This window comes from Canis aureus, chromosome 16 (assembly GCF_053574225.1).
Source record: "Canis aureus isolate CA01 chromosome 16, VMU_Caureus_v.1.0, whole genome shotgun sequence".
NCBI classification, from domain to species: domain Eukaryota; kingdom Metazoa; phylum Chordata; class Mammalia; order Carnivora; family Canidae; genus Canis; species Canis aureus.
Window position 1 is genome coordinate 12,038,365 of NC_135626.1, and position 22,188 is coordinate 12,060,552.

General features: G+C 57.5%; 2 protein-coding genes across 10 annotated transcripts; one reads left to right on the forward strand and one right to left on the reverse strand.

Annotated features, from left to right (window-relative positions):
- Positions 1–79: 79 nt before the first annotated feature.
- Positions 80–12,080, forward strand: PMPCA (peptidase, mitochondrial processing subunit alpha). 7 transcript variants are annotated; one of them, XM_077851395.1, is made up of 14 exons: positions 634–813; positions 1,349–1,551; positions 1,954–2,033; positions 2,281–2,363; positions 3,026–3,134; positions 3,227–3,321; positions 4,499–4,599; positions 5,157–5,420; positions 5,909–6,001; positions 6,082–6,200; positions 6,312–6,402; positions 6,567–6,629; positions 8,320–8,464; positions 9,906–12,080. In XM_077851395.1, the coding sequence occupies exons 3-14, from the start codon at positions 1,978–1,980 to the stop codon at positions 10,073–10,075; spliced, it is 1,389 nt and encodes a 462-aa protein (XP_077707521.1). In that variant the 5' UTR covers positions 634–813; positions 1,349–1,551; positions 1,954–1,977; the 3' UTR covers positions 10,076–12,080. The 7 variants fall into 7 exon arrangements, 4 of the variants coding, with proteins under 4 accessions (XP_077707519.1, XP_077707520.1, XP_077707522.1 ...); XR_013354020.1 differs by lacking the exons at positions 634–813; positions 3,026–3,134 and adding an exon at positions 80–234 and having other exon boundaries at positions 8,306–8,464; positions 9,906–10,047; XR_013354021.1 differs by lacking the exons at positions 634–813; positions 3,026–3,134; positions 9,906–12,080 and adding exons at positions 80–234; positions 9,762–9,903 and having other exon boundaries at positions 8,306–8,464.
- On the reverse strand, positions 11,937–22,158 carry INPP5E (inositol polyphosphate-5-phosphatase E). 3 transcript variants are annotated; one of them, XM_077851386.1, is made up of 11 exons: positions 22,032–22,158; positions 20,421–21,426; positions 17,412–17,535; positions 16,160–16,257; positions 15,759–15,883; positions 15,552–15,671; positions 15,224–15,331; positions 14,547–14,708; positions 14,347–14,462; positions 13,596–13,732; positions 11,937–13,353 (listed from the first exon to the last, which is right to left on the reverse strand). In XM_077851386.1, the coding sequence occupies exons 2-11, from the start codon at positions 21,137–21,139 to the stop codon at positions 13,221–13,223; spliced, it is 1,842 nt and encodes a 613-aa protein (XP_077707512.1). In that variant the 5' UTR covers positions 21,140–21,426; positions 22,032–22,158; the 3' UTR covers positions 11,937–13,220. The 3 variants fall into 3 exon arrangements, with proteins under 3 accessions (XP_077707512.1, XP_077707513.1, XP_077707511.1); XM_077851387.1 differs by having other exon boundaries at positions 13,616–13,732; positions 22,016–22,158; XM_077851385.1 differs by having other exon boundaries at positions 22,016–22,158.
- Between the last annotated feature and the right edge of the window lie 30 nt (positions 22,159–22,188).

Sequence of the window (22,188 nt, forward strand, 5' to 3'; positions counted from 1 at the left end):
CCCCGTCGCCCGCAGCCCGGCCGCCGCTCCCAGCCTCTCGCCGCGGCTTCCGCTCCCGGCACCGGAAGCGCGCGACCGAACGCCGTGGGCTGACGCCGCAGGGGCGGGGCTTCGAGGGCGGGGTCGGAAGTGACGACAGAAGCAGGGGCGGAGGCCCAAGATGGCGGCTATGGTAGTGGCGGCGGCGCGGGTGCTGCTTCGCGGCTCGGGCTCGTGGCGCTGCTCGCGGCTGAGGTGAGCAGGGGGCGCGCCGGGGGCCGGGGCGGCGCGCGTCCGCCCGAACGCTCAGTCTCTGGCTTCCCCACGCGCAGTCGCAGCGCCGCGGGTTCGGGCTGGGGCTTCGGGACCCCGGCCTCGTCTCCGAGGCGCTGGGGGCGCTTCCCTGCCGGGACCCCCGGGCCCGGGTTCCGAGCCTCATCCGCCTGTCCTCTCCCGGGCCGCTGGACCCTCTCCCGCCCAGTCCTCCCGGCCCGACGGGGCGGTCGGAGGCCACGTGTCCTCTCCGCCCCGGCCCGGTCCTGCCGCGGGGCCCCGTGGTGAGGCCGAGCCCGCGGGGCCTCGGTGCCGCCTCGACTGCAGCAGGCGCCGCGCGCTCCCCGCCCCCGCCGCCCTCCCGCCTTCTTGGCGGCGAGCAAGCCCTCCCAGGCCACAGTTGGTGGGGCCCCTCCCTGGTCCCCGGCGGCGGGCGCGCGGACCAAGCGGGAGCGGTCGCGTGAAGGCTTCCAGCTTCAGGAAGGACGGTCTGGCGGCAGGTAGCGGGACAGGGGCTTCAGGCAGCGTGCGGAGGGTGGCCTGTCCGAGCAGGTGGCATTGGTAAGTCAAGAGACGAGGAACGGAGAAGGGGCAGCCGCGGGGAAGGCGCAGGTAGGAGCAGGCCAGGCCAGACCGGGAAGAACAGCTGCTTTGCGGTGAGGACCGAGTGTGTTTAAGGGTGCCGCCAGCAGGCCACCACGAGGGGCCCTGGGGGTGGGGTGGGGAGAGCTCTAAGACAGCTGGGGGACAGGGCGTTGAGAGCTTTGGCTTGTGTGTGGACCCTAGAGGGGCTGTGTGTGAGAGGTTAACCCGCATCACAGTGAGGTGCTGTCACTACTGTCTTTTACGAGAGACGAAGAACTGATTTCGGCCCAAAGAACTGATCAACTTGCTGCAGGCCCCTGGGCCGAGCCTGGATTTGTACCTAGCAGTGGGGCTCTGATCACTCCTGTGTGTCGTCTCAGGGTGTGTAGAAATCCGCAGAACGGGATGCACTGAGTTTTAACTTAGACAAAACGTGACTGTGGGCACCCGGGTGCTCACCACAGGCTCCGCGGTGTCAGGTGTGCTGTAACTGGGCAACCTCTCTGTTTAGGTCCGGTGCCCCTTCGCGCAGACAGTTCAGTGGTGGTGGTGCCTATCCCCACGTCCCACTCTCTTCCCCCTTACCCGGAGTGCCTGAGCCTGTTTTTGCTACAGTCGACGGACAAGAAAAGTTTGAAACCAAAGTCACCACGCTGGACAATGGGCTTCGCGTGGCCTCCCAGAACAAATTTGGACAATTTTGTACGGTAGGAAGTAAGTACTGTTGGTGGTGGTGTGGGTCATCCTGCTTGTTTTCATGCCCACATACTTTCATTGATCGTTGTGCTTAAACACATTGTCTGTAAGTTGTGTTCTGTGTGGAAAAGTGTGATACAGGCCCTAAAAACCAACTACGTGAAGCACTGAGGCGCCATGGTGGTGATGGGTTTTTCCCCTTTCTACCTTCCTAGAGTTCTAACACTTTTCTACCACATATACAAAGCATACAACTCCATGGGTGTCAGTACACAGTGCAGCTGTGGATATGTAGCCCAGGTAGCGGACACACTGTCACCCTCATGTAATTAGGTCGGCCTGTCTGATCATGTTCAGTGTTAAAAGTTTCTTTTCATTATAACGTTTGGCTTAACCTCTCAATTTTCTCTTTATTGCTAGTTCTTATTAATTCAGGATCAAGATATGAAGCAAAATATCTTAGCGGAATTGCTCACTTTTTGGAAAAATTGGCATTTTCGGTCAGTGTCTAATTTGTAATTTTTGTGACTGTATTTGAAAAGAGCCTACCAAGTTTTATTGTTTCTAAAACAGTTGTTTTAGTAAGTGACAAAATTGCTAAGATAATCCTGCTAAAAAGATATTTAAATTAAAAGATAATCTGATTTCAGATGTTTTAAAAATAAAAGTAAACTTTTTTCCTTAAAAATTGCATATTAGAGGTGGTTTTGGATTGCATACTTAGGTGTACTTCTTTATTTTCTCTAGTCAACTGATCGATTTGAGAGCAAAGATGAAATTCTACTTACATTGGAAAAGCACGGGGGTATTTGTGACTGCCAGACATCAAGGTACGCCAGCTTGCTTTGCATCCATGGGGAGCTGTGGTTCTTATCCTTGGTCCGAGTCCGACTGAAACCCATGCCCTGAAGAGGCTGTGGAGGTTAGCAGTGAAGAATGGGCCTGGCCTGGGCTGGGTCGGGTGGAGAATTTGGTGGGCAAAGCATGCAGACAGCAACACTAAGAGCAGAGAACATACTGGAGGGCCAGGCAGCCCCCAGAGACTCCAGCCAGGTAATAGGGACACAGCAGAGGGCTGCACAACAGGTCATGGTTGCGAGAGCCAGACACTGAAGACTGGTGGGAGCACTGGGATGAACGAACAACTAACCTGATCTGGAGTCAGGAGAGGAACGACTATAGCAAACTTGACCTTGGACTGGTCTTGAGTTTGCCAGACCAGCTGAGGGGAGGAGGTGGCTCAGACTCTGGGAACAGCATAAGGAGAGACTCAGCCAGGAAGAGGCAGTGGTCTTCTTGTGGACAGGGAGAGGTCCAGAATGTACCAGCGTACATATGTAGGGGCCTGTGGATAGTGCAGGTGGTGTTGGTCTGCCAGATGTGGCTCTGTCCCTAGCCACATGCGGCCATGTATGTTGCATGTGCACCAGACAGTTGGGGCCACAGATAGGAAGCACATGATGAACACCCCCCCCCCCCCCGCCCATGGCAGGAATCCTGTGCTTGGGACGTCTCAGAACTGGCTCTTGTCCATCCTGCCTGGGCGTCTGCTTTCACTCCAGCGCGTGCTGGAAGTTACACTGTGAGATGGGACATACCAAGTGTGTGCTGGTCTTCAGTGTAGAATGGGGAATGGCCCCTGCTGGTGTCCCCTGCTGTGACCTTTGTGCCTGCTGTCATTGCTGCTTTCCAGGGACACGACCATGTATGCTGTGTCTGCTGATTCTAAAGGCCTGGACACAGTGGTTGGTTTGCTGGCTGACGTGGTCCTACACCCCAGGCTCACAGGTGTGCCCTGGGCTGCTGCATGAGAGGGCTGGGAGCTGGGCTGTTGGGAGGCACGTGGAAACCCTGCCCCTGAAGATGAGCACTGTGTGCAGCCCTTGGGGCGATTACCAGTGAGTTGGCCCGGTTACCTTGGAAATAACTGATGGTTGGAAAGGCCTTTATGCCTAATACATTGACAAAGGTTTGTGTCTTCTGATGTTTTTAGTTAAATTGGGTCTTTCATTTTTTTTTTCTAAGTTTTTATTCATTTAAGTACTCTGTACCACACCCAACATGGGGCTCAAACAACCCCAAGATCAAAAGTTGTATGCTCCTCTGAGTGAGCCAGCCAGGTGGCCCTGGGTCTTTGATTTCTGAAGGACATTTCAGACTGTATTTACTTATTTATTTATTTTTTTTTAAGATTTTATTTATCTATTCATTAGAAAGAAGAGAGATTGAGACAGAGGCAGAGGGAGAAGCAGGCTCCCTGCAAGGGAGCCTGATGCGGGACTCGATCCCAGGACCCCGGGATCATGCCCCTACCTGAAGGTAGACGCTCAACCGCTGAGCCACCCAGGCGTCCCTTCAGACTGTGTTTAAACAGTTGGGCTGGTGTGCTGCCAGAAGCTTCTATGTCCCTGTCTCCATCCCTTTCCTTGGCCTGGTAGTGGCAGGACTTTGAATTCTATGCTTGAAGTGGGCCAGAGTGGACTATGCTGACTATTGCCACCACTGTGGCTGTACTCTGGTCACGTTAGCCTGGCCATGTGGTTCAGGGCCTTAGTGCTGAGTTAAGATCTTTCCGGTACATACTCCAGGTAGCTGTTGAGGTGGCAGTTGTGATGCTGGACTGTGCCTCTTGTAAGCACCTTCCCGCATCCCAAGTGACTTTATCCTCACAGTGGCCCTTTGGGGCATACAGGTCAGGGGCCTGAGTGCCTCTCATGGGAGGGAAACTGGGGCTCAGAGTAGGTCCAGGTGGCTGCCTCAGGGCCAAGCTGGACAAGAGGCCCACCTGCCCACATGGTGGTACCCCCTTCGCTGACACAGGTGCCCCTAGGTCTACCCCAGATGAAGGCCAAGGAGACTGCCAGTGTTCTCCAGACAGGGACACTTGGCCCAGCCTGGGCGCCTAGGCCCTGCACCATCTCTCTGCTGGCTGGTGTGGTCTGAGCCTTGTCTGGGTTCTTTGTAGACGAAGAAATTGAGATGACACGAATGGCTGTCCAATTTGAGCTGGAGGACCTTAACATGCGACCTGACCCAGAACCACTTCTCACGGAGATGATTCATGAGGTACTGGAAAACTCTTAAGCATTCTCCCCTACCTCTGTGTCAGTGGCCCTGAAGCTGCTCACAGGTTATAGGTGTGGACAGAAGCTTCATTTCCATGTCTGCTTCTCATGCAAGTTTCTCACGTTCTCATTTTTTTTTTTTTTTTAATGTTCATGAGAGACACACAGAGAGGCAGAGACACATGCAGAGTAAGAAGCAGGCTCCCTACAGGGAGCCTGATGTGGGACTCGATCCCAGGACCTCGGGACCACGACCTAAGCCGAACGAAGGCAGACACTCAACCCCTGAGCGATCCAGGCGCCCCTGACATTTTCATATCTATAGTAACAAGATCTTAATCTGTTTCCACAATGAACTTTTTACTTGATGTGGGTTTTTTTTTAATCTTCTTTTTGGAGAGGTAGACTTTATTGCTTTTATAAACACACAGAACTACTGCCAAACTAGTGAAGCTAAGCAGCTGTGGGTTTTTGCTGCCACAGCTAAGGTCATAGTATCTCAAGGGAGGAGACTTGGCCATGGCCTCTCTGTCATCTATTTCTCCCTCTTTTTATTAGGCTGCTTATCGGGAAAACACAGTTGGCCTCCACCGTTTCTGCCCCACAGAAAACATAGCAAAGATTGATCGAGAAGTGCTTCATTCCTACCTGAGAAACTATTACACCCCTGACCGCATGGTGCTGGCTGGGGTTGGGGTGGAGCACGAGCACCTGGTGGAATGTGCCAGAAAGTACCTCCTGGGAACCCAGCCGGCCTGGGGATGTGAGAAGGCTGTGGATGTCGACAGATCAGTAGCGCAGTATACTGGGGGTGTTGTCAAGGTAAAGCAGTTTCTGGACTGTTTTTGGTTTTTGGGGTTTTCTTAAGTATCTGTTTTTGTGTGTTCTCAGCTTTATCCTGCAGGTGTTAGAATTAGCTATGCTTTTGTGGCTTTACCATAACACGTCGTGCCAGAGTAGGACATGTTTCTTGCTTAAACCCAAGTGCGTGTTAGGAGTGAATTTAGCTTCACTGGAAGGCTAAAGGATCATTCTTGTCTCTAGAGGGAGTTTATGGATGTTGATCTAGGATTTCTATAGAACCATGGTGGGGTTTTTTTTGCCTATTTTTTTATTTTAAAGTAGGCTTCACACCCAGTGTGGAGCCCAACGTGGGGCTTGAAATCAAAACCCCGAGATCAAGAGTTGGACACTCCACCTCTGAGCCACCAGATGCCCCTGGAGCTGTTTTTAAATTCATGTGACCTGAGAGGTTTTTGAGGCCTGCTTGTTTTTCATGTGGAAACACTCTTCACTCTCTTTGGTTACAGCTGGAAAGAGACATGTCCAACGTCAGCCTTGGCCCTGCCCCATTCCCCGAGCTCACACACATCATGATAGGACTGGAGAGCTGTTCCTTCTTGGTAAGTCCTAGCCGGGTCCCACCACATCTTGGAACTGGGGGTTACCTCCCAGCCAAGTTCTGCCCTCCCATGTCCCGCAGGAGGAAGATTTCATCCCCTTTGCTGTACTGAACATGATGATGGGAGGCGGTGGCTCCTTCTCAGCTGGCGGGCCTGGCAAAGGCATGTTTACCAGGCTCTATCTCAATGTGCTCAACAGGTAGGTTGGATTCCTCTCACTTGGCTGTCCCAGGGTCGCCAGGCCTGGCTGAGGGTGCTTTTGGGCTGTGACACCACCTTCCAGGTGTCCCTTTGTCCGTGCTCCCTACAGGCACCACTGGATGTACAATGCAACCTCCTACCACCATAGCTATGAGGACACGGGCCTTCTGTGCGTCCATGCCAGCGCTGACCCCAGACAGGTGAGGGCCAGCCCCGGAGCTAGCAGCTTCTACTTCCTGTGCAGGTCATGTCTCAGTATACAGAGCTGGTCTCTGAGAGCAGGGAGGTTGTTGCCACGGTTGGAAAAGATAGGCTGTCAGGCCCAGATCACACTCTTCATTCATCTGTACCTTCTTTCTTAAAGGTTCGAGAAATGGTAGAAATCCTCACAAAGGAATTTATTTTAATGGCTGGAACTGTGGATGTGGTAAGTATGGCATAGAGCTGTCTGCAAATGTCCCCACAGTGCTGGCAGGTTAGAGAACATAACGTGGGGGTGGCTGGCAGCAGGTCCGTCCTCTGTGCCCCCAGCACCAATATCCCAGCCAGAGCAGTGCAGCCCCCTGGGTGGCCGGGGCCTACAGCTGAGCTCCTCCCCTCCTCCCTTGTCAGCATGGAGAACAGTTGTTGCCCTGCCAGCACTGGGTGTGTTTGCACCTTCCTGGCCCCGCATCCTCCTCCAGCTTCCTGGAAGGAATAGTGCAGAGCAGTTTTGTGTGTCCTTTTCAGCCACCCTGCAGAACCATGTGAATTAGAGGCATGCCACATGGATCAGTAGGCCACTCAGGGTAGTTCATGAGCTCTCCTCTAATTCCCATTTTGTGTTTTGTTCTGCTTTTTTGTTTTTATTTTGTTTTGTCTTTAAAGGTTTTATTTCAAAGTAATCTCTCTCCCCAGCATGGGGCTGGAACTCACGCTCCCAAGACCGAGAGCCATCTGCTCTCTGGACTGAGCCCGCTGGGTGTCCCGAACTCCATTTTACGTTTTAATCTAAGTCTTTGTTTCCTTGTGTTTTTTTTGGCATAGTTTTGATCACCTTACGCATTTAGAGATCTTGTTTCTTCCTGGACTGGTGCTGGCACGAATAAGCAGGTTTTGTATGCACGCACATAGAAGGCCCCAGAAAAAGAGCCCCAGTGTGTGGGCTGAGTGCCTCTTGGGGTTAACGCACAGCCTTCACCTGTAGATCTTCTTTCCTATTCAGTCCATGTTTTTTGCAATAGTCCCATATTCCCTTTTTAGTCAGAGAAAGAAGGGTAGTTTATTTCTGTATTTTATTTTAATTTTCAAGATTTTATTTATTTGAGAAAGAATGAGCTGGAGGAGAAAGGGAAGGAGGAGAGGGATAGGGAGAAGCGGATTCCCCATGAGCAGGGAGCCCCATGCAGGACTCCATCCCAGGACCCTGAGATCATGACCTGAGCTGAAGGCAGGCACTTAGCCATCTGAGCCACCTAGGCGCCTAAGAAGCATTGTTTAAAAAAAGATATATTTCAAAAAAAAAAAAAAAAAAAGAGAGATATATTTCAAAAAGAATTTTTTTTAAGTGGGGGTGGGAGGGCTCCATTAGCGGCCCACTGGGAAGAAGTACTTCCCACTAACATGAAGCTAATTTGAGGTATGTTTTAAGTATTTGCCTGGAGTTAGAAAAATAGAAAGGACTTATCTGAAATCAGGAGTCCTTATGCGTAGACAATGACATGGAACCTCAGCAGCTGCCTCATCTCTAGCGTGTGTGCTCTGCTCGCGCCTGGCAGCTCCTGAAGGCAGGGCACCATCATCTCTTACTCAGATGCGTTTCTGTGCCTTCTGGTTTCCGGCTGACCTTTGTGAATGGAACTCACCAGAGTCACGGATTTCAGTTTCAGACTTGGTCAGAGAGGCTCAAGGCCCAGACTTAGTAGATCAAGTTGGTCCCCTCAGAGTTTCCCTAGAGGACACAGGGAACATAGTTAACCTGGGCGCCATGCCTGGGGTCTGTGTGGTCTTTGCCCCCTCACCCCGGTCTTCCCCCACCCCCACTCTTCAGTTTGTCTTCCTTGTGCCTTGCCCATGATTGGGCGATGGTATGTGAACTGCTGCGAACTGAACTGTGTGACTCAGTGGTTGAATCCCAGGTGGAGCTGGAGCGGGCCAAGACACAGCTGATGTCCATGCTCATGATGAACCTGGAGTCCAGGCCTGTGATCTTTGAGGACGTAGGGAGGCAGGTCCTGGCGACCCGTTCCAGAAAGCTGCCCCATGAGTTGTGTGCGCTCATCCGTGAGTACTGTGCTGCTGTGCCCAGACCGGGCTCCCCTTTTCCCTCCCAGGACACAGCCATGGCCCTGGTTAGGTGTGGCTCCCACACTCTTGAGCCCTCGTCCTGGACCAGCTCTGCCTTGTTCACTGAGTGCAGACCCTGTGACCCTAGCTTTTTTCCTCTCGTGAAGTGGCCTTTATCACTGCTCCAGGTTTATTTCTTTTTTTATTTTTTTCAGATTTTATTTATTCATGAGAGACAGAGAGAGAGAGAGAGAGAGAGAGAGAAACAGGCAGAGGGAGAAGCAGGCTCCACGCAGGGAGCCCAACATGGGACTCGATCATGGGTCTCCAGGATCAGGTCTTGGGCTGAAGGCAGCGCTAAACCACTGAGCCAGACAGGGTGCCCCTGCTCCAGGTTTCTAAGCAGATTCAATGAGATAATGGACATAAACGCCCCACATGGGCCTCATGTGGTGGTGCCATCTGTGACGCTGTGGCAGGTGTCCATGGCCTCCTGTGAGTGACCTACAGGAAGTCCCTGAGTTCTCTGTCAAAATTTTACTTACTTGTGACTCTGGGGGACAGGTTTCTCTCTGCTGCATCAGCTCTTCAAAGGGTCTGTGACCCCACAAGGGTTAGGATAGTTCTGTGGTGACATTTGTTAACTCGTGGCCACTCCAGCACTCGTTCTGTCCACGGATGAATCCTTACCCAGCCCCTTGGGGAGCCCCTCAGACCATGGAGCATTGCAGCACCTGATCTCCCTAAGGCCTCGTTTTCTTTTTTTTTTTTTTTTAATTTTTTTTATTTATTTATGATAGTCACACAGAGAGAGAGAGACAGAGGCAGAGACATAGGCAGAGGGAGAGGGAGAAGCAGGCTCCATGCACCGGGAGCCCGATGTGGGATTCGATCCCGGGTCTCCAGGATCGCGCCCTGGGCCAAAGGCAGGTGCTAAACTGCTGAGCCACCCAGGGATCCCAAGGCCTCGTTTTCTGTAGCAAAATCAAGCTACCTGTCATTGTGTTCCCAGGGTGTGCTTTTCGTGCCCAGGCAGCTGTGCTTCCCGGGTCCCTCCTCAGAAGGCCAGGCTGCGTGTGTGGCCACTCCTCTGTGAAGCATGGGGAGGGGAGTGTTTCCTTCCTTGCAGACTCTCCATGGGGGTAGTTCTGCAGACAAGGAGCTTTTCTGTTTTAGATGCATCAATCTCTCTGGGTGGGCACATGTTTCTGCATTTGAAAATGATTCTAAACCATTGGTACTTCCCTGTTTACCAAGAAAATCTCCTGTTACTTCACCCTGACTCATAGTACAGTCTTCACATGGCTGAATCTGGATCCCCTGACGTCCGCAGCCCTGCCTCGGACCCCTGGGTCTGTAGTGACCACAGCCACACCAGGAGACAGAGTGTGTGCAGGAGTCGGGCGTTCCTCTGAAGTCTTTTTGTTCCCTGTGCCAGGCAGCGTGAAGCCAGAAGACATCCGGAGAGTTGCCTCTCAGATGCTTTGCAGGAAGCCTGCAGTGGCCGCCCTGGGCGATCTGAGCCACCTGCCAGCCTACGAGCACATCCAGGCGGCGCTGTCCAGCAGAGATGGGCGCCTGCCCAGGACCTACCGGCTCTTCCGCTAGAGGCTGGCCAAGACCTGGCCTGGCTGTGGGCTGTGGACTCAGCGTGTGTTCACACATGTCTCTTTGGGTGTGAGTTTCAGCAAAGATTTATAAATGGTGCAAACCATGGGACTTTTCTCTTAAACTCAAGCGAATTTAACGTTGCTGAGTATAGCTCAGTTTCTGATGCTTGGCTATCAAATAGGCCACTTGGTGGAATAAAGGTTTGCTTTCACAGCAGCTAGAAACCGATGGAGCCCAAGAAGGTTCAAGGCTAACTGCTGTAGGCGAGCAGGTTAATGTTCTTAACCTGTGCTCTGTGCTCCTGGAGACCAGCAGTCACGAGGTGGTCAGTGCCAGCCTGTCTCCCCACAGAGGCTGCTGGCCTATCCACCCTTCCCAGCCTCCCTGGGCCTGGTTTGCTTTGTGGAGTGTTTTCTCAGCACAGTGTTTGCCTTCATGCTCAACCAGCAGCGTCCCTGAAACAGGGCCAAGAGCAAGCGAGATCTTTCCCTGGGGGTCATCCAGGTGGACCCAATATTGTGAGGCCCTTCATCCTTTAATTGTAAGATGTGTTCCGATTGCAGATGTGTCTGCACAGGATGGGAGATGGGATTTCTTAGATCCGTTGGGAGAGCAGAACTGGGAGCATGCTAGGAGGTGGAGCGTTTGGTGGCCGTGGGAGGAGTGCTATGGGACATTGGGTGGCTTTGTGGTTCTTAAACATGAATGCACACAGAGCCCACGTGGGCCACCTATGGTGGCTGCAGGGCCGCTGGTGGCCCCGGCACTGGGCAGTGGGGCTGTGCAGCATGTGGCTACAGTGCCTGTGGGAGAAAGCCTGCAGCCTCGGCTGCCCAGGCAGGAGGGCAGGGCTGTTTTGAGGAAATCAACACATAACCATTACTTCAGTTATTTAATCCACTTACTCTGTCGGAGTCCATCATCCTAGTTTGATGCCTTTCCAGCATCAATGCCAGCGCTGGCAACTGTGTTTTGGGGACACCAGGCTCTCCGTGCCTGCTGGGATGGGGCCTGAGGGAGACAAGCCTGGCTCAGATGGCAGGTGGGCAGCAGTGTGGACCGTTTGTTTCTGTGGTTACCCCGGCGGGGATGGGATGGGTACAGCATCTCGGGGATAGAGGTCAGGAGTTTAGCCATGCGGCAGGCAAGCTATAAACTGGGGCCAGAGCTCAGGAATACACGAGCCCCGGGTTGGGGGTTGAGGGGGTAGCCAAAGCACCAGCACCACTGTACTTGAGCCCCTGACCAGTCTGGTGACACCCAGACCCAGGGGTCTGTTTGGAAGTTGGCACCAACCCACATGGCCTGCTTCCCCACTGGTTCCTTCCCTGACCCCATTAGGGCACCTCTGCTCCCCTTAGCACCCAGCCAAGCCCCCCTCCCCATTCTCAGCCCCAGGGCTATCCAGCTGCAGGCCCAACAGGTGCCCAAGGGAGGCCTGGCACAAGCAGAGCCTCACGTAGGCGATGAGAGCCGGGTTGTAAAAACCACCCTTGTCTCCTATTTCTCAATTCTTCCTGAAGCTGGTTTTCAGAGACTGGCCTACTTTGTCTTCAGTCATCCAAATTTTAATCTGAATTTCCAAGTGAAACCTGTTCATCTAAATTCTCCTGGCTGCTCCTAAGTGAGTGTCCTGACTTGAGACCTGTGGCCTCTCGGGTGTGTCATGATTCTTGAAGACATGAAGCCCCAGCTCAAGCCAGACTCCTGCACACCAGCACCACCCCATTACTTTCCATCCAGTAGGGCAGAGACCGCGCCTGGGAAAACGCATAACCGCTGCCTCATCTCCAGGCCTTTCCCCACAAAAATCTGTAACAGACCTTTTCAGTTTGTGACTCAAAACTCAAACGGCACATTTCTTTGAACAAAATTTTATACAATCTGAAGTTTCTTAAAGTCTGAGGATTCTCATGAATGGATTCTCCCCTCTGTCCAGAGACTGGGCATCTGGCTCCTAGTTTTGGAAGCGAGCACTAATAAAGTGGGTATAGTCTCCTTAGGAAGTGACTTCATTTCCTTGTGGTTCACTCAGGTCTGGGGTATCCCCTTCTCTCTGAAAAGCTCTTTCCAGCCAGCCCCTGGACTGGGGAGGTGGCCAGGTGTGCAGCAGATCACAGTGGGGAGCCACAGTGTACACATTTCCTGCCTTTGAACTTGACACCCATGTTTTCTGAGAACGTGAGAACAGGCTGAGTGTACAGATAATTTCTAGGACTCAATCTTTCGCCAGAAAGAATTTAAGATTTAACGTGGATTTATTTAAAAATATAAAATATGGAAAAATAAATAATTTAAAAGACTAGATTGCCCCTTGGTTTTCCCACATTCACAGCCTGTCTCCTAAGAGCCACTGTGGGCAATGATAAGCTCAGCCCTTGAAGAAAGAAGAGATCTGGAATGTGGCAGGGACATTCTAGCTTCCCCTGCTTCCTCAGGCCAGGAAATGCACTACTTAACGTTAATGCTATTTGAGGCTGGTGATATGTAAAATGGTCTGAAATCACCAAAACCAGGAGAAGAGAGGGAGGTGGTTTCATGGCTGGAGGAGCCAGGCCATCCCCCCAAGACCGGTGGCCCTAAAACAGGCCAGGCCTCATCCAGCGGACAGTGGACCACATTCCCTCCTTGGAAGTCAGTAGGCTTTGGCCTGACTCCCCGGGCCTGGGTTTGGTCCTGGTGTACTAGGTGGGAGGAGGCCCCTGCTGCTCCCTCGCTTAGGGACCCAGCCCCCTGTGCTCAGATGGGGAAGGGCATGTCCCAGGGTGCACCACAGGTCAACTCGAGTGCTGCAGACACGGGCTGGGGGGTGGGGAGGTGTGGGCAGAGGGTGCTCCAGGCCATGTCCCACCCAGATGTCTGCTCCGAGGGACCAAGGGTGCGGCGTGGCCCATGTGTCCCATGTGTGTACTGCCCGCGGGGTAAAGGACATGCCGTTAGTGGGGCTGGTTCGTCTCGGGCACTGCCACACTGCTCTTCAGCCGCCTCTCAGGTTCTTGGAAGGAAAGCATGTGAACCTCGAGCGGTCGGTCGTCGGCTGCCTGGAAAGGGGGAAAGTCCCCGACAGCCGCCTCTTCCATCTTTTTAGGGGCTTTTGGTCAGATAACCTTGCGTGGAGGCAATAGTGGTCCTCGAGCAGACCTCAAGACACGGTACAAATCGTACTCGAGTGCTGATTTTTCAGTGCTTGCTGTCTCTGGATTTCTTTGGAAATCCGTCTTTTGATTCCTATCAAGTACAGCTCTCGGTCAAACTTGCCAGCAGCTAGCGGGATGCTGTGGAAGAAGGGGCGTCAGCCAGGCAGGCCCGGCTGGTGGCTCAGCCGCCCATTCCCCGCGGGCCTTGGGGACCGGCCGCGAGCAGCAGGACTCCCCCCAACCATGGGGCTGCCACCTGTGTGACAGCTGCTTAAGAGCAACCCTGGACCCACCTGGGGTTCTGCCCGTTCCCCACCCCCAGGCCCCGAGGCCCCGAAGCCAGGACATAGGAGGACATGTGTCAAGGGTACTGTACTGACTTGTCTCTCCCCGGCCTCACTTTGACCCGGAACAGGCCGTACACGGGGCGGTGGTCAGACGTCTTGATGCCAGGGCAGGAAGAATACCTGACTGGACAGATGTCACCCTTGTGGCGGCTTCTGTACATGACCCGGTCCTGCAGGAAAAACCCCATACACAGGAGCCCCAATGCCACACAGCTTGGCCTGCGTGTCTGTCACCTCGGCCTTGCTCGCACAGTCCCCAGGCAAATCCCGCTGGAGTCCATGCCCGGAGCCCCTCACCAGAGCCTGTTGCACCCACAGGTGTCCAGGCAGCAGGTGGGGCCTGGCTGTGCTGCAGGTGGCATCTGCTAACGCCCAGGCCCGTGAGGAGGTGGAGGCCGAGGCCGAGGCTCCAGCCCTGTGCCCCAGAGCCAGGTGCAGGTGCCCAGCCTGGAGCTGCGGGTCCCGTGGGGTCCCCTCCCTTCACCCGTGCAGCCAGCAGCTCCAACCAGTGATGGCATGGGGCATGTGCCCCGCCCGGGCCCAGCAGACCACCCTCAAAAGGGCCCGTTGGGAGGGCACTGAACCCAACCCCAGCAGTCTCAGAGAGGTGTGGTCACTAGCCCACGGCAGGCACCGCATTCAGGGGTCCGGTCTGGCTCAGGGGCCCATGTCTGGCTGCACCCCAGCAGGCCCTGTGGCTTGTGGGCGCTGCCCTCACACTCAGGCCTTGGCCACAGAGCAGGGCCACACGGGGAGGACAGGCCGGCACCAGGCGCGTGCTCACCGTGTAGGATGGGGTCCTTTGCTTGGAGGTGGTGTCGTAGGAGTCCTTACCAATGTCGAACTTGTAGGATGGAAGAAAATGGATGTCTGGCTCCTGGAAGCCCTTGAAGATGGACCCTGGCACAGTCACAGCCTCTCATCAGCCCCCTCGCTGCCCCTCCTTGGGGGTGGGAAGGCCGCACCTCACCCCCGAGACCTCACCTTTCTTCATTTCCTGGGTGAGCTGGTCATGCTGGAGCAGAGTAGACACCTTCTCTACCAGGTCCTGCTTCAGGATGGCCTCCACGGCCACGCGCCCACCACTCAGACGGAAGTTGAAGTCTCCAAACCAGAACACCCCATCGAACCGGGTGGTGACATCCGCTGCAAAAGGAGAATGCCCATGAACCCAGCCCTCCCCGTGCTCACCATGCCTTAGCGACAGGGACTGGTCTGGTCTGTGTCCCACTCCAGCTCCCTGAGCCACAAGCAGGGACTCCCCAGGGCAAGGGGGGAGTGTGCACCACGGCCTCCTTGGCCCACAGTCGCATTCACCATCTCTTGTTTCAAACAGCAGCAAACACCGGGGACAGCACAGCCCTCACACTCACAGGAGCCCACCCTTCCCTTGCACACTGCCTCCACCAGGGCACCGTCCCCAAGGGGCAGCCAGGAGGCAGGAGGGCCTGTCGGAGGGGCTAGTGGGAAGGACACAGACCCAGCTTGGGAGGCTGGGCTCCTCATGGAAGGGTCACAGCTTGTGAGGAACCCACTGCCAGGCCGTGTTCAGAGCTAGTGACTTTCTAGACTTTTCTGACCTTGATTCTCAAAAGCTCTCCAAGTTTACTCTCACTCAACTACTTGGAGAATAAGGCAGAAGCACATGGACAGGGCCTCACCAGCATCGGAGCGGTAGGGGCTGGTGTCAGGCACACTCTTGGGCAGGGCCAGGCCCTGGATGGTTCTGCTATAGTCCAGCAGCCTCTCGCTCACCTTCCCGTCTCCAGCTGTGAGAACAGAGCATTAGGGGGGGCTCTCCGGTGGGGCTTCTGGACATGAGGGAGCCCCTGCCCACCAGATGTGCTCGGCAGGGGCCCGATACCCTCCTCCTCCCTGTAGCAGGGCCATGTGCCATGGGACAACATGGTCCCAGGTGGCGGGCCCCCTGGCTTCCAGGCCTCTCCCGGCGGAGACAGGGGAGCAGAGTCCCTGATGCCTGGGACTTACAGGTGAAATGGGATGTGATGAAGAGAAAAGAGGTGCCGAAGAAGGTGAAGCTGACGCCCAGGGCCCCCTTGGTCTTGATGTGAGATACGATGCGCGTGGTCACCGTGGAGCTCTCCACCTCTGTGGGACAAAGGGGTGGGCTGACTGTGGCCCGGAGGCTGGGTGGGGTACCCAGGGTGCTGGCGCAGGGCAGGGCAGCCCGCATACCTGAGCAGAACCAGATGAGGTCCCTGCGGATGAGCACGGACATGTAGAGTGCCCCATGGGCTACCGAGTACAGCGTGACGTAGCGGGGACCCAGCGTCTCCTGCAGGCGCGTCTCCCACTCCCGCCTGTGGAGGGAAGTGGGGACAGCTGGGGAAGGGGCTGGAGCCTCCCAGCCCCGCAGCCAAGAGAGCCCGGCCACCTGGCCTTGTCCTGCAGGGCCAGTGGCATCCAGACAAGCATATGAGGGCTCCTGGGCCACCTTGTCCATCTTCAGTGCAGGCCCTGCAGCCTGAGTGTCACCCCCCCACAGGGCTCTCGGGCCACAGCAGCTTCAGCCCCAAAGGCCGCCTCAGAGCCGTTCACAGGGCCTCGGGGGGCTGACTGGGGCAGGGGTGCCCTACCTGTCGGAGCAGCCCTCCTGGACCCCGATGACATACAGGTCCTGGGCGTAGTCAGCCTCAGCAGGCAGCAGGAGCTCATCCAGGTTTGGGGGCAGCTCCTGCAGAGGACCGTGCCTAGTGGGGCTCCCACTGGGCCTGTGGTCCCAACCTCCCCCGCAGGACACATCCAGGGGTGCTCAGGCCTGGGCTGGCATCTGTGCCCCTCCCTCGCCATGCGGCCCGTGCCCCCAGATATGCCCGGATGGGGCACGGTGCTCCCAGATGTGAGCGCTCCTCCACCCTGCGGCCGGGTGCACGTGCACTGGGCTGGCCTCCAAGCCCTCGGGGCCCTGGACGAAGAGCGCCATCCCACGCATGGGAATGGCATCCGAGGGACAGCAGTGCCGCCAGCCTGTGCACCTGCCTCCTTCAGCCAGAGGAACAGTCACTTCTCTCTCCTTCTGGGGGCTGTGTCGTCAGGACTCCTGGTTACTCAGCCAAACCTCGTCCCCTCCCCAGGGTCTGTCCCCAGGGCCAGCCTGGGGCACTACTGTGCAGAGTGAAGGGCCTTCTGTGCTGTCGTTCCCAAGCATGGTGGCCCGTGTGGGCAGCAGAAGGCACTCGAGACGCCACCACGGCAACCATTGCCCCACTGGGCGCTAGGATCGCCCACCAGGCAGGAAGTCCACACCCAGCCCCAGAAATCAGAGCACCCCATGTGCAGGGCATGGCACCCACCAACCCAAGGACGGTCCTTGCAGTGATGAGGGAGTACTAGGGAGACACAGCTGAGCTGCAGAGAAAGCCAACGACCCAGCATCCAGGGGCCCCTAAATCAAGAGCTAGAGATAATGTGCAGACCTCTGGGCCAATGGCTGTCAGGACACAAGGCGCCTGTCACACCAGAGCGGCTGGAGGCCACCACTGTCCCCTCCTCACAGAAGCTGCCCAGTGACCCCGAGGCAACAACTACCAGACCAGGCCGTGCAGGCTCACTGATGGTCACAGTTGGCCCCGCAGTGGGGAGGTCATGTGGGAGTAGGGGCTCTTGGGAGTCTCTGTCCCCTTCTCTCCATCTGCCGTGAGCCTACAGCTGACCCCAAACAAACGTACGCGTAAGTCATTGGTCTCTTCCCCATCAGGCCGTGGGTGAGGCAGGTACCTTCCAGCCAAGGGGCTTCTCTAGGGGTGACCCAGGCGTTAGGGAGGCCGGGCAGATGGTGCGCAGCCTGGAGGCCCCAAGAGAGGATCTGAGTGGGAGTGGGGCACATACCTTCTGACCTTGCATGTTCCAGGTGGCCACGAAGAGGGCCAGGTTGCGGTCTGGGAAGTACCGGGCCAGTTCCTCCGCCCCCATCAGGGCCCCACTTGCCAGGAGACTCCCCTCGAGGTAGCTCCTGCAGAGAGAGGGCAGGTTCAGAGGGGACCAGGTGCAGGGACACACCGGGGCACGCCTGCCAGCCTCAGGCCCCTCACAACGTGGAACCCTGGTTTGGGGAGCTTTCCCAGAGCTGGGGTTTCCTGAGGCCCTGTGGGTGGCATGCGGCATGCGGCATAGCCACAGTTCACTGTCCTCCTGGAAACCCACTGCATTCACAGCCCTACAAACACCAGCACGAGTTCAACTTTTTTGTCACCTCCTGTGACGAAGGGCATGAAGGTGATGTCTGGGCTCTTCCAATGGGGCCTGTAGGCCTGGCCCTAGCCCGAAGCACCCTCTGCCAGGGGCTTGCCTCTCCCTCCACGTGGCATCGGGGCCCAGAAAGCTTCAGGGGCATGTCCACCCTAATGACAGTGGACACTCAGGACACACTTCAAGGGTTGAGCAGCACAGTGCATGCAGGGTCACAGCCTTGGTCGTGGAGCACCTGCCACTCTGCCCGCCCCCGCCAACGCAGCCTACAGGGCTCTGGGACGGGCCACCTGTCCGTCAGAGCCCTCGAGAAACCAGCCCAATGTCCATTAGCAGACCCGGAGTACTTTCCATGCCTGCTGACTCTTCATGCCAATTCACTAAGAAAACCTACATTTTACTCTTGCAAATAGGAACCATGTCCTTTGAAGGAGATCCTATCAAGGGCATGGCCGCATGGTCTGGCTGAAGCAGAATGCTGTTCTAGGAGGTCCCACACCCTCCGTCCTAGGCCCTGCTGGCTCAGCCTCATGCCAGGGACTCGAGGGCACCTTGTCCTCTCGGGACCAGTCCGTCTGCAGGGTAAGCAGGACGCAGCCGAGAGCGCAGTGCTGCAGACTCCGTCCCAGGCCCTGCAGCCTGTGTGCCCCATACCCCCCCACAGCAGGCGGCCCTCCTGGCATAGGGGCCACTGCTCCACCCTCAGCCAGGTCCCACCCTGGTTGTGGACAGTCCCTGAGCCGATAGCCCTTTCACGCTTTCTGCTGGCCGGGGCAAGAAAGCCAGGACCTTGTGACCTGGGAGGAGTACGTACGACGCCACCTCAGTGTCCCTGAGGAAGGGTTAGCGCCACTTGGCCATGGATGCTGCTGTACAGGGGCCCGTGCCCTCCCCTCCCACCTTACATAGAGGGAGACAGCCACTCTCCAGTGCTTTACAGGACCGTGTGCTCATGCTCATTCCAGAGCCACCAAGGGCTGGAAAGGCAGGTCGGCGGTATCCCCATCAACCTGCTGTTTGCTGCTTGTCTCAACACAGTGACTCGAGGACCCAATTCTGAACGTGATTCTCATTCCAAGGAACGAGTGGGCTATGGGCACAAGTCCCATGCAGCGCACCCAGGGCAGGATCACTGCCTGTGCACCGGGAGGCCTCGCCATCTACAAGCAGCTGTGACTCCCTCCGCCTCCTGACCCTCAGAACCTGTGCAGGGGAAGGGGACCCCCCAGCAATGGCCTTGCAGAAGTGACCAGTTAAGAAGCGACATGAGAGCCTCCCTAAGGTTTAGGGCAGGCGCTGGGTCCAACGACCAGTGCCCCTGAGAGGAGACGCAGGCATGGTGGGCAGCCGTGTGAGGGCAGAGGCTGAGGGATGTGGCCACAAGCCAAAGGACACGGGGGCCCAGAAGCTGGAGGAGCCAGGAAGGACCCTCCCCTGGAGCCTCTGAGGGAGCATGACCCTGCGACATCGTGGTATCTGACGTGAAGGCTCCAGATCTGGGAGACAATACAGTCCTGTTGTCCTGAGGCTTGTGGCCATTTGGTTCCAGATGCCCGGACACCAGTGCACTGACCATCCTCCCAGCTTCCCCGGTGCCCTGTCCAGCTGGGCTGGTGCTGGTCTGGATGGCGGAGGGCAGCAGGTGAGGGAAGTGGGGCCAGGGCTATACCTGGTACCTTGGGGGCCATGTTGGGGAGCAGGTGGCACAGAGACCCCCAATTTAGGGCCACGGCCCCAGCTGGGAGCAGAGGCCAGGGCCGACCAGTAGGAGGGGCCAGAGCTGTGAGCGGGCTGGTCCGGCTCAGAAGGACCAGGCAGGGAGGCCTTTTCAAGCTGTAGCTGGGCACCTCGTGCACCCCACGACCGTGGTCCCCAGAAACCAGACACAAGGGCTTGGGCGAGCTGGGCACAGAGGGATGTGGGACACCTGGTGTGTGAGTGAGGCCAGAGGCACATGGGAGAATCCTGAGTGAAGGGAGGACCGCAGGGGAGGGTTCTTCTGAAGCTAAATAAAGTCAATGTGCTAGTTGACAAGGTGGCTACTGAAGTCACACAAAGGCTGGACACCACGCGTCCTCTGTGTGCATGGGGCCAGTGGGGTGTTCAGCAAACAGTCCCAGAGCCTCAGAGGGATCGGGACGGGACTGGAAGCAAAGCGCAGCCAATCCAGCCCTGCCTGCCCTCCTGCCGCCAGCAAGTGGGCCCCAGGGCCCCCCTATCCCACCGTGAAGTCAGTGCGGTCACAGCCAGGGGCTCCAAGGGCTCCTCCTCGCAGCCACATGGGGAAGTGGGAGCACCACTCACAGTGACAGCCCCACAGCCGCACAAATGGTGGCACAGATTCACGCGCTGAGCCCTGGCCCCACTTCATGACCTGACAGCGCGAGAACAAATGACACACGGCACTGTGCACAGGTCACGTCCACATCTGAACCATGGTTCACAGGCACGTGCGCCCCAAGTGCTGCTGAAGCATGGGGAAAGTTCTGGAAGGGGTGTCCCTCTGGAAAGGAGCTGGGAGGTGGGCACTTGGCCTGCCCATCTCTGTGCCGCCCCATTCTAGGAGAATACCCTCTCATGCTGCTTGTGGAGGTCCACACACGCTAAAGCAAAGGCCACGGTGATGCCCCCAACCCCCGGAGCCCCTACCTGCTCCGGACGTCCTTGGCGCGGATGGGGGCCAGGAGGCTGAAGGAGGATCTGGCCTCACAGACGAGGGGGCTTGGGGGCCGGCCAGGGCCCAGGCTGCTGTGGGCGCGGAACAGTCTGCTCTGTAGGTGGGGCTTGCCATCAGCCGGACCTGAGTCCACTCTGTGTGTGGGCCGCAGGGACTCGGGGGCCACCTTGGGGTCCACAGGAGGCAGCCTGACGCTGGTCCCAGCCACGGCCCCATCCCGGTGCAGGAGGTCCAGGGAAGTGCTGATCATTCCGGAGATACAGTGGCCCCACGAGGAGGGGCTGCCACCTGCGCTGTCCTGGGCCCGGCGGGATGTGGGGATCTCCTGCAGGGAGGTACTCAAGCAGGGTGGGGACCCAGGGGGGCCGGGAGGCCTGGGGACCTCGTCCTGCAAGGAGCCCCTGGAGCCACCGGCCCCACTGCCCGCTGCCAGGTCCTCCGGGCTGGTCCGAAAACGCCGCCGCCTCCACGCTTTCTCGTCCAGTGACAGAGCCCGCTCCAGCCTGGGCTGCGGCGGGGGCTTTGGGGTGAAGGGCTTTGCCTTAGCTTCTGGGTCCTCGTTGCTGATTTGTGCCGGAAAGGTCAGAGGGAGCACCGGGGTCCTCTCGGGATCCTGACCGTGGTTGGTAGGCGGGGGCCCCAGGTGGGGGGCGACGTCTTTGCCTGTGCTTGGGAGCTGTCCCTTGAGCATCCTGTCCTCAGGCTGCGGGGCAGAAGCCTCTGAAGGGCCCAGGCACGCCAGCTTGCCAGTTTGGATGGCATAGCCTGGAGCCAGAGCTCACAGGTAGGAGCTGACCGGCCCAGCAGGGACCTGGCTCCTGCTGGGGCTGCCGGTGAAGCCCAGGCTCAGAAGTCGCTGGGCAGGCTCCGAGGAGAGAAGGCGCAGGGGCTCCTGTTGGGGCCTGGGGCGCACCGGTAGGGGCAGGGCCAGCTGCTGCATGGCCGGGAACCCTGAAATCCTGCAGTCCACACAAGAACCTAAAGTAGAACCGTGCTATTAGCCTCCTACAGCCTTGGCCGCAACGCCCCGTGACTGCTCCTGCCCAAGCCCCACTGCAGGGTGACAGGGACAGGCCAGCAGCAGGCTAGCAAGTACGCAATCAGACGCTCCGCCTGTGTCTTCCTCCTGGGAGGTGGCTGCGAGCTGGCACCTCTCAGGATGGGCCTGCTCCTCTGTGGGGCGTCAGGGGCGGAGGGGGCGACCGCAACCCCCCAAGGTCAAGGCCAGTTCGTGCAGCCTCGAGGGGTTCGGTCCCTGCGCCCTCACTCACTTGCGGGCCCCTCACCATCACTTGATCCCACAGGCCCCGCCCAAGAGGGGCCCCTTTGGCCGGTCGGCGGCCACGCTGCCGCCAAAGGCCCCCCTCAGCACCCGCGAGCCCGGGCGGCCGCCGCAGGGTCCCCTTGGGGTCCCCAGGGAAACTACCGTGGCGCAGGCGGACCCGCCCCCAGCCCGTGCTCCGGCCCAGGGGTCACCCCGCGCTCCGGACGGTGCCCCCGCCCCGCCCAGGCGTCACCCCGCGCTCCAGACCGAGCCCCCGCCCAGGAGCCGCCCCGCGCCCCGCACCTCTGCCCAGAGCTACCCCGCGCTCCTGCCGAGACGCCCGCGTCCGCCTCTCAGCGCCGCCCGCTCCCGACCTTGCGGGCCCGGCCGCTGCTCCCGGGCAACGGGCGTCCGGGCTCGGCCCCTGCAGCGGCCCCTGGCGGCCGGAGGACCCGGCGCGCCCGCGAGCGCAGAGA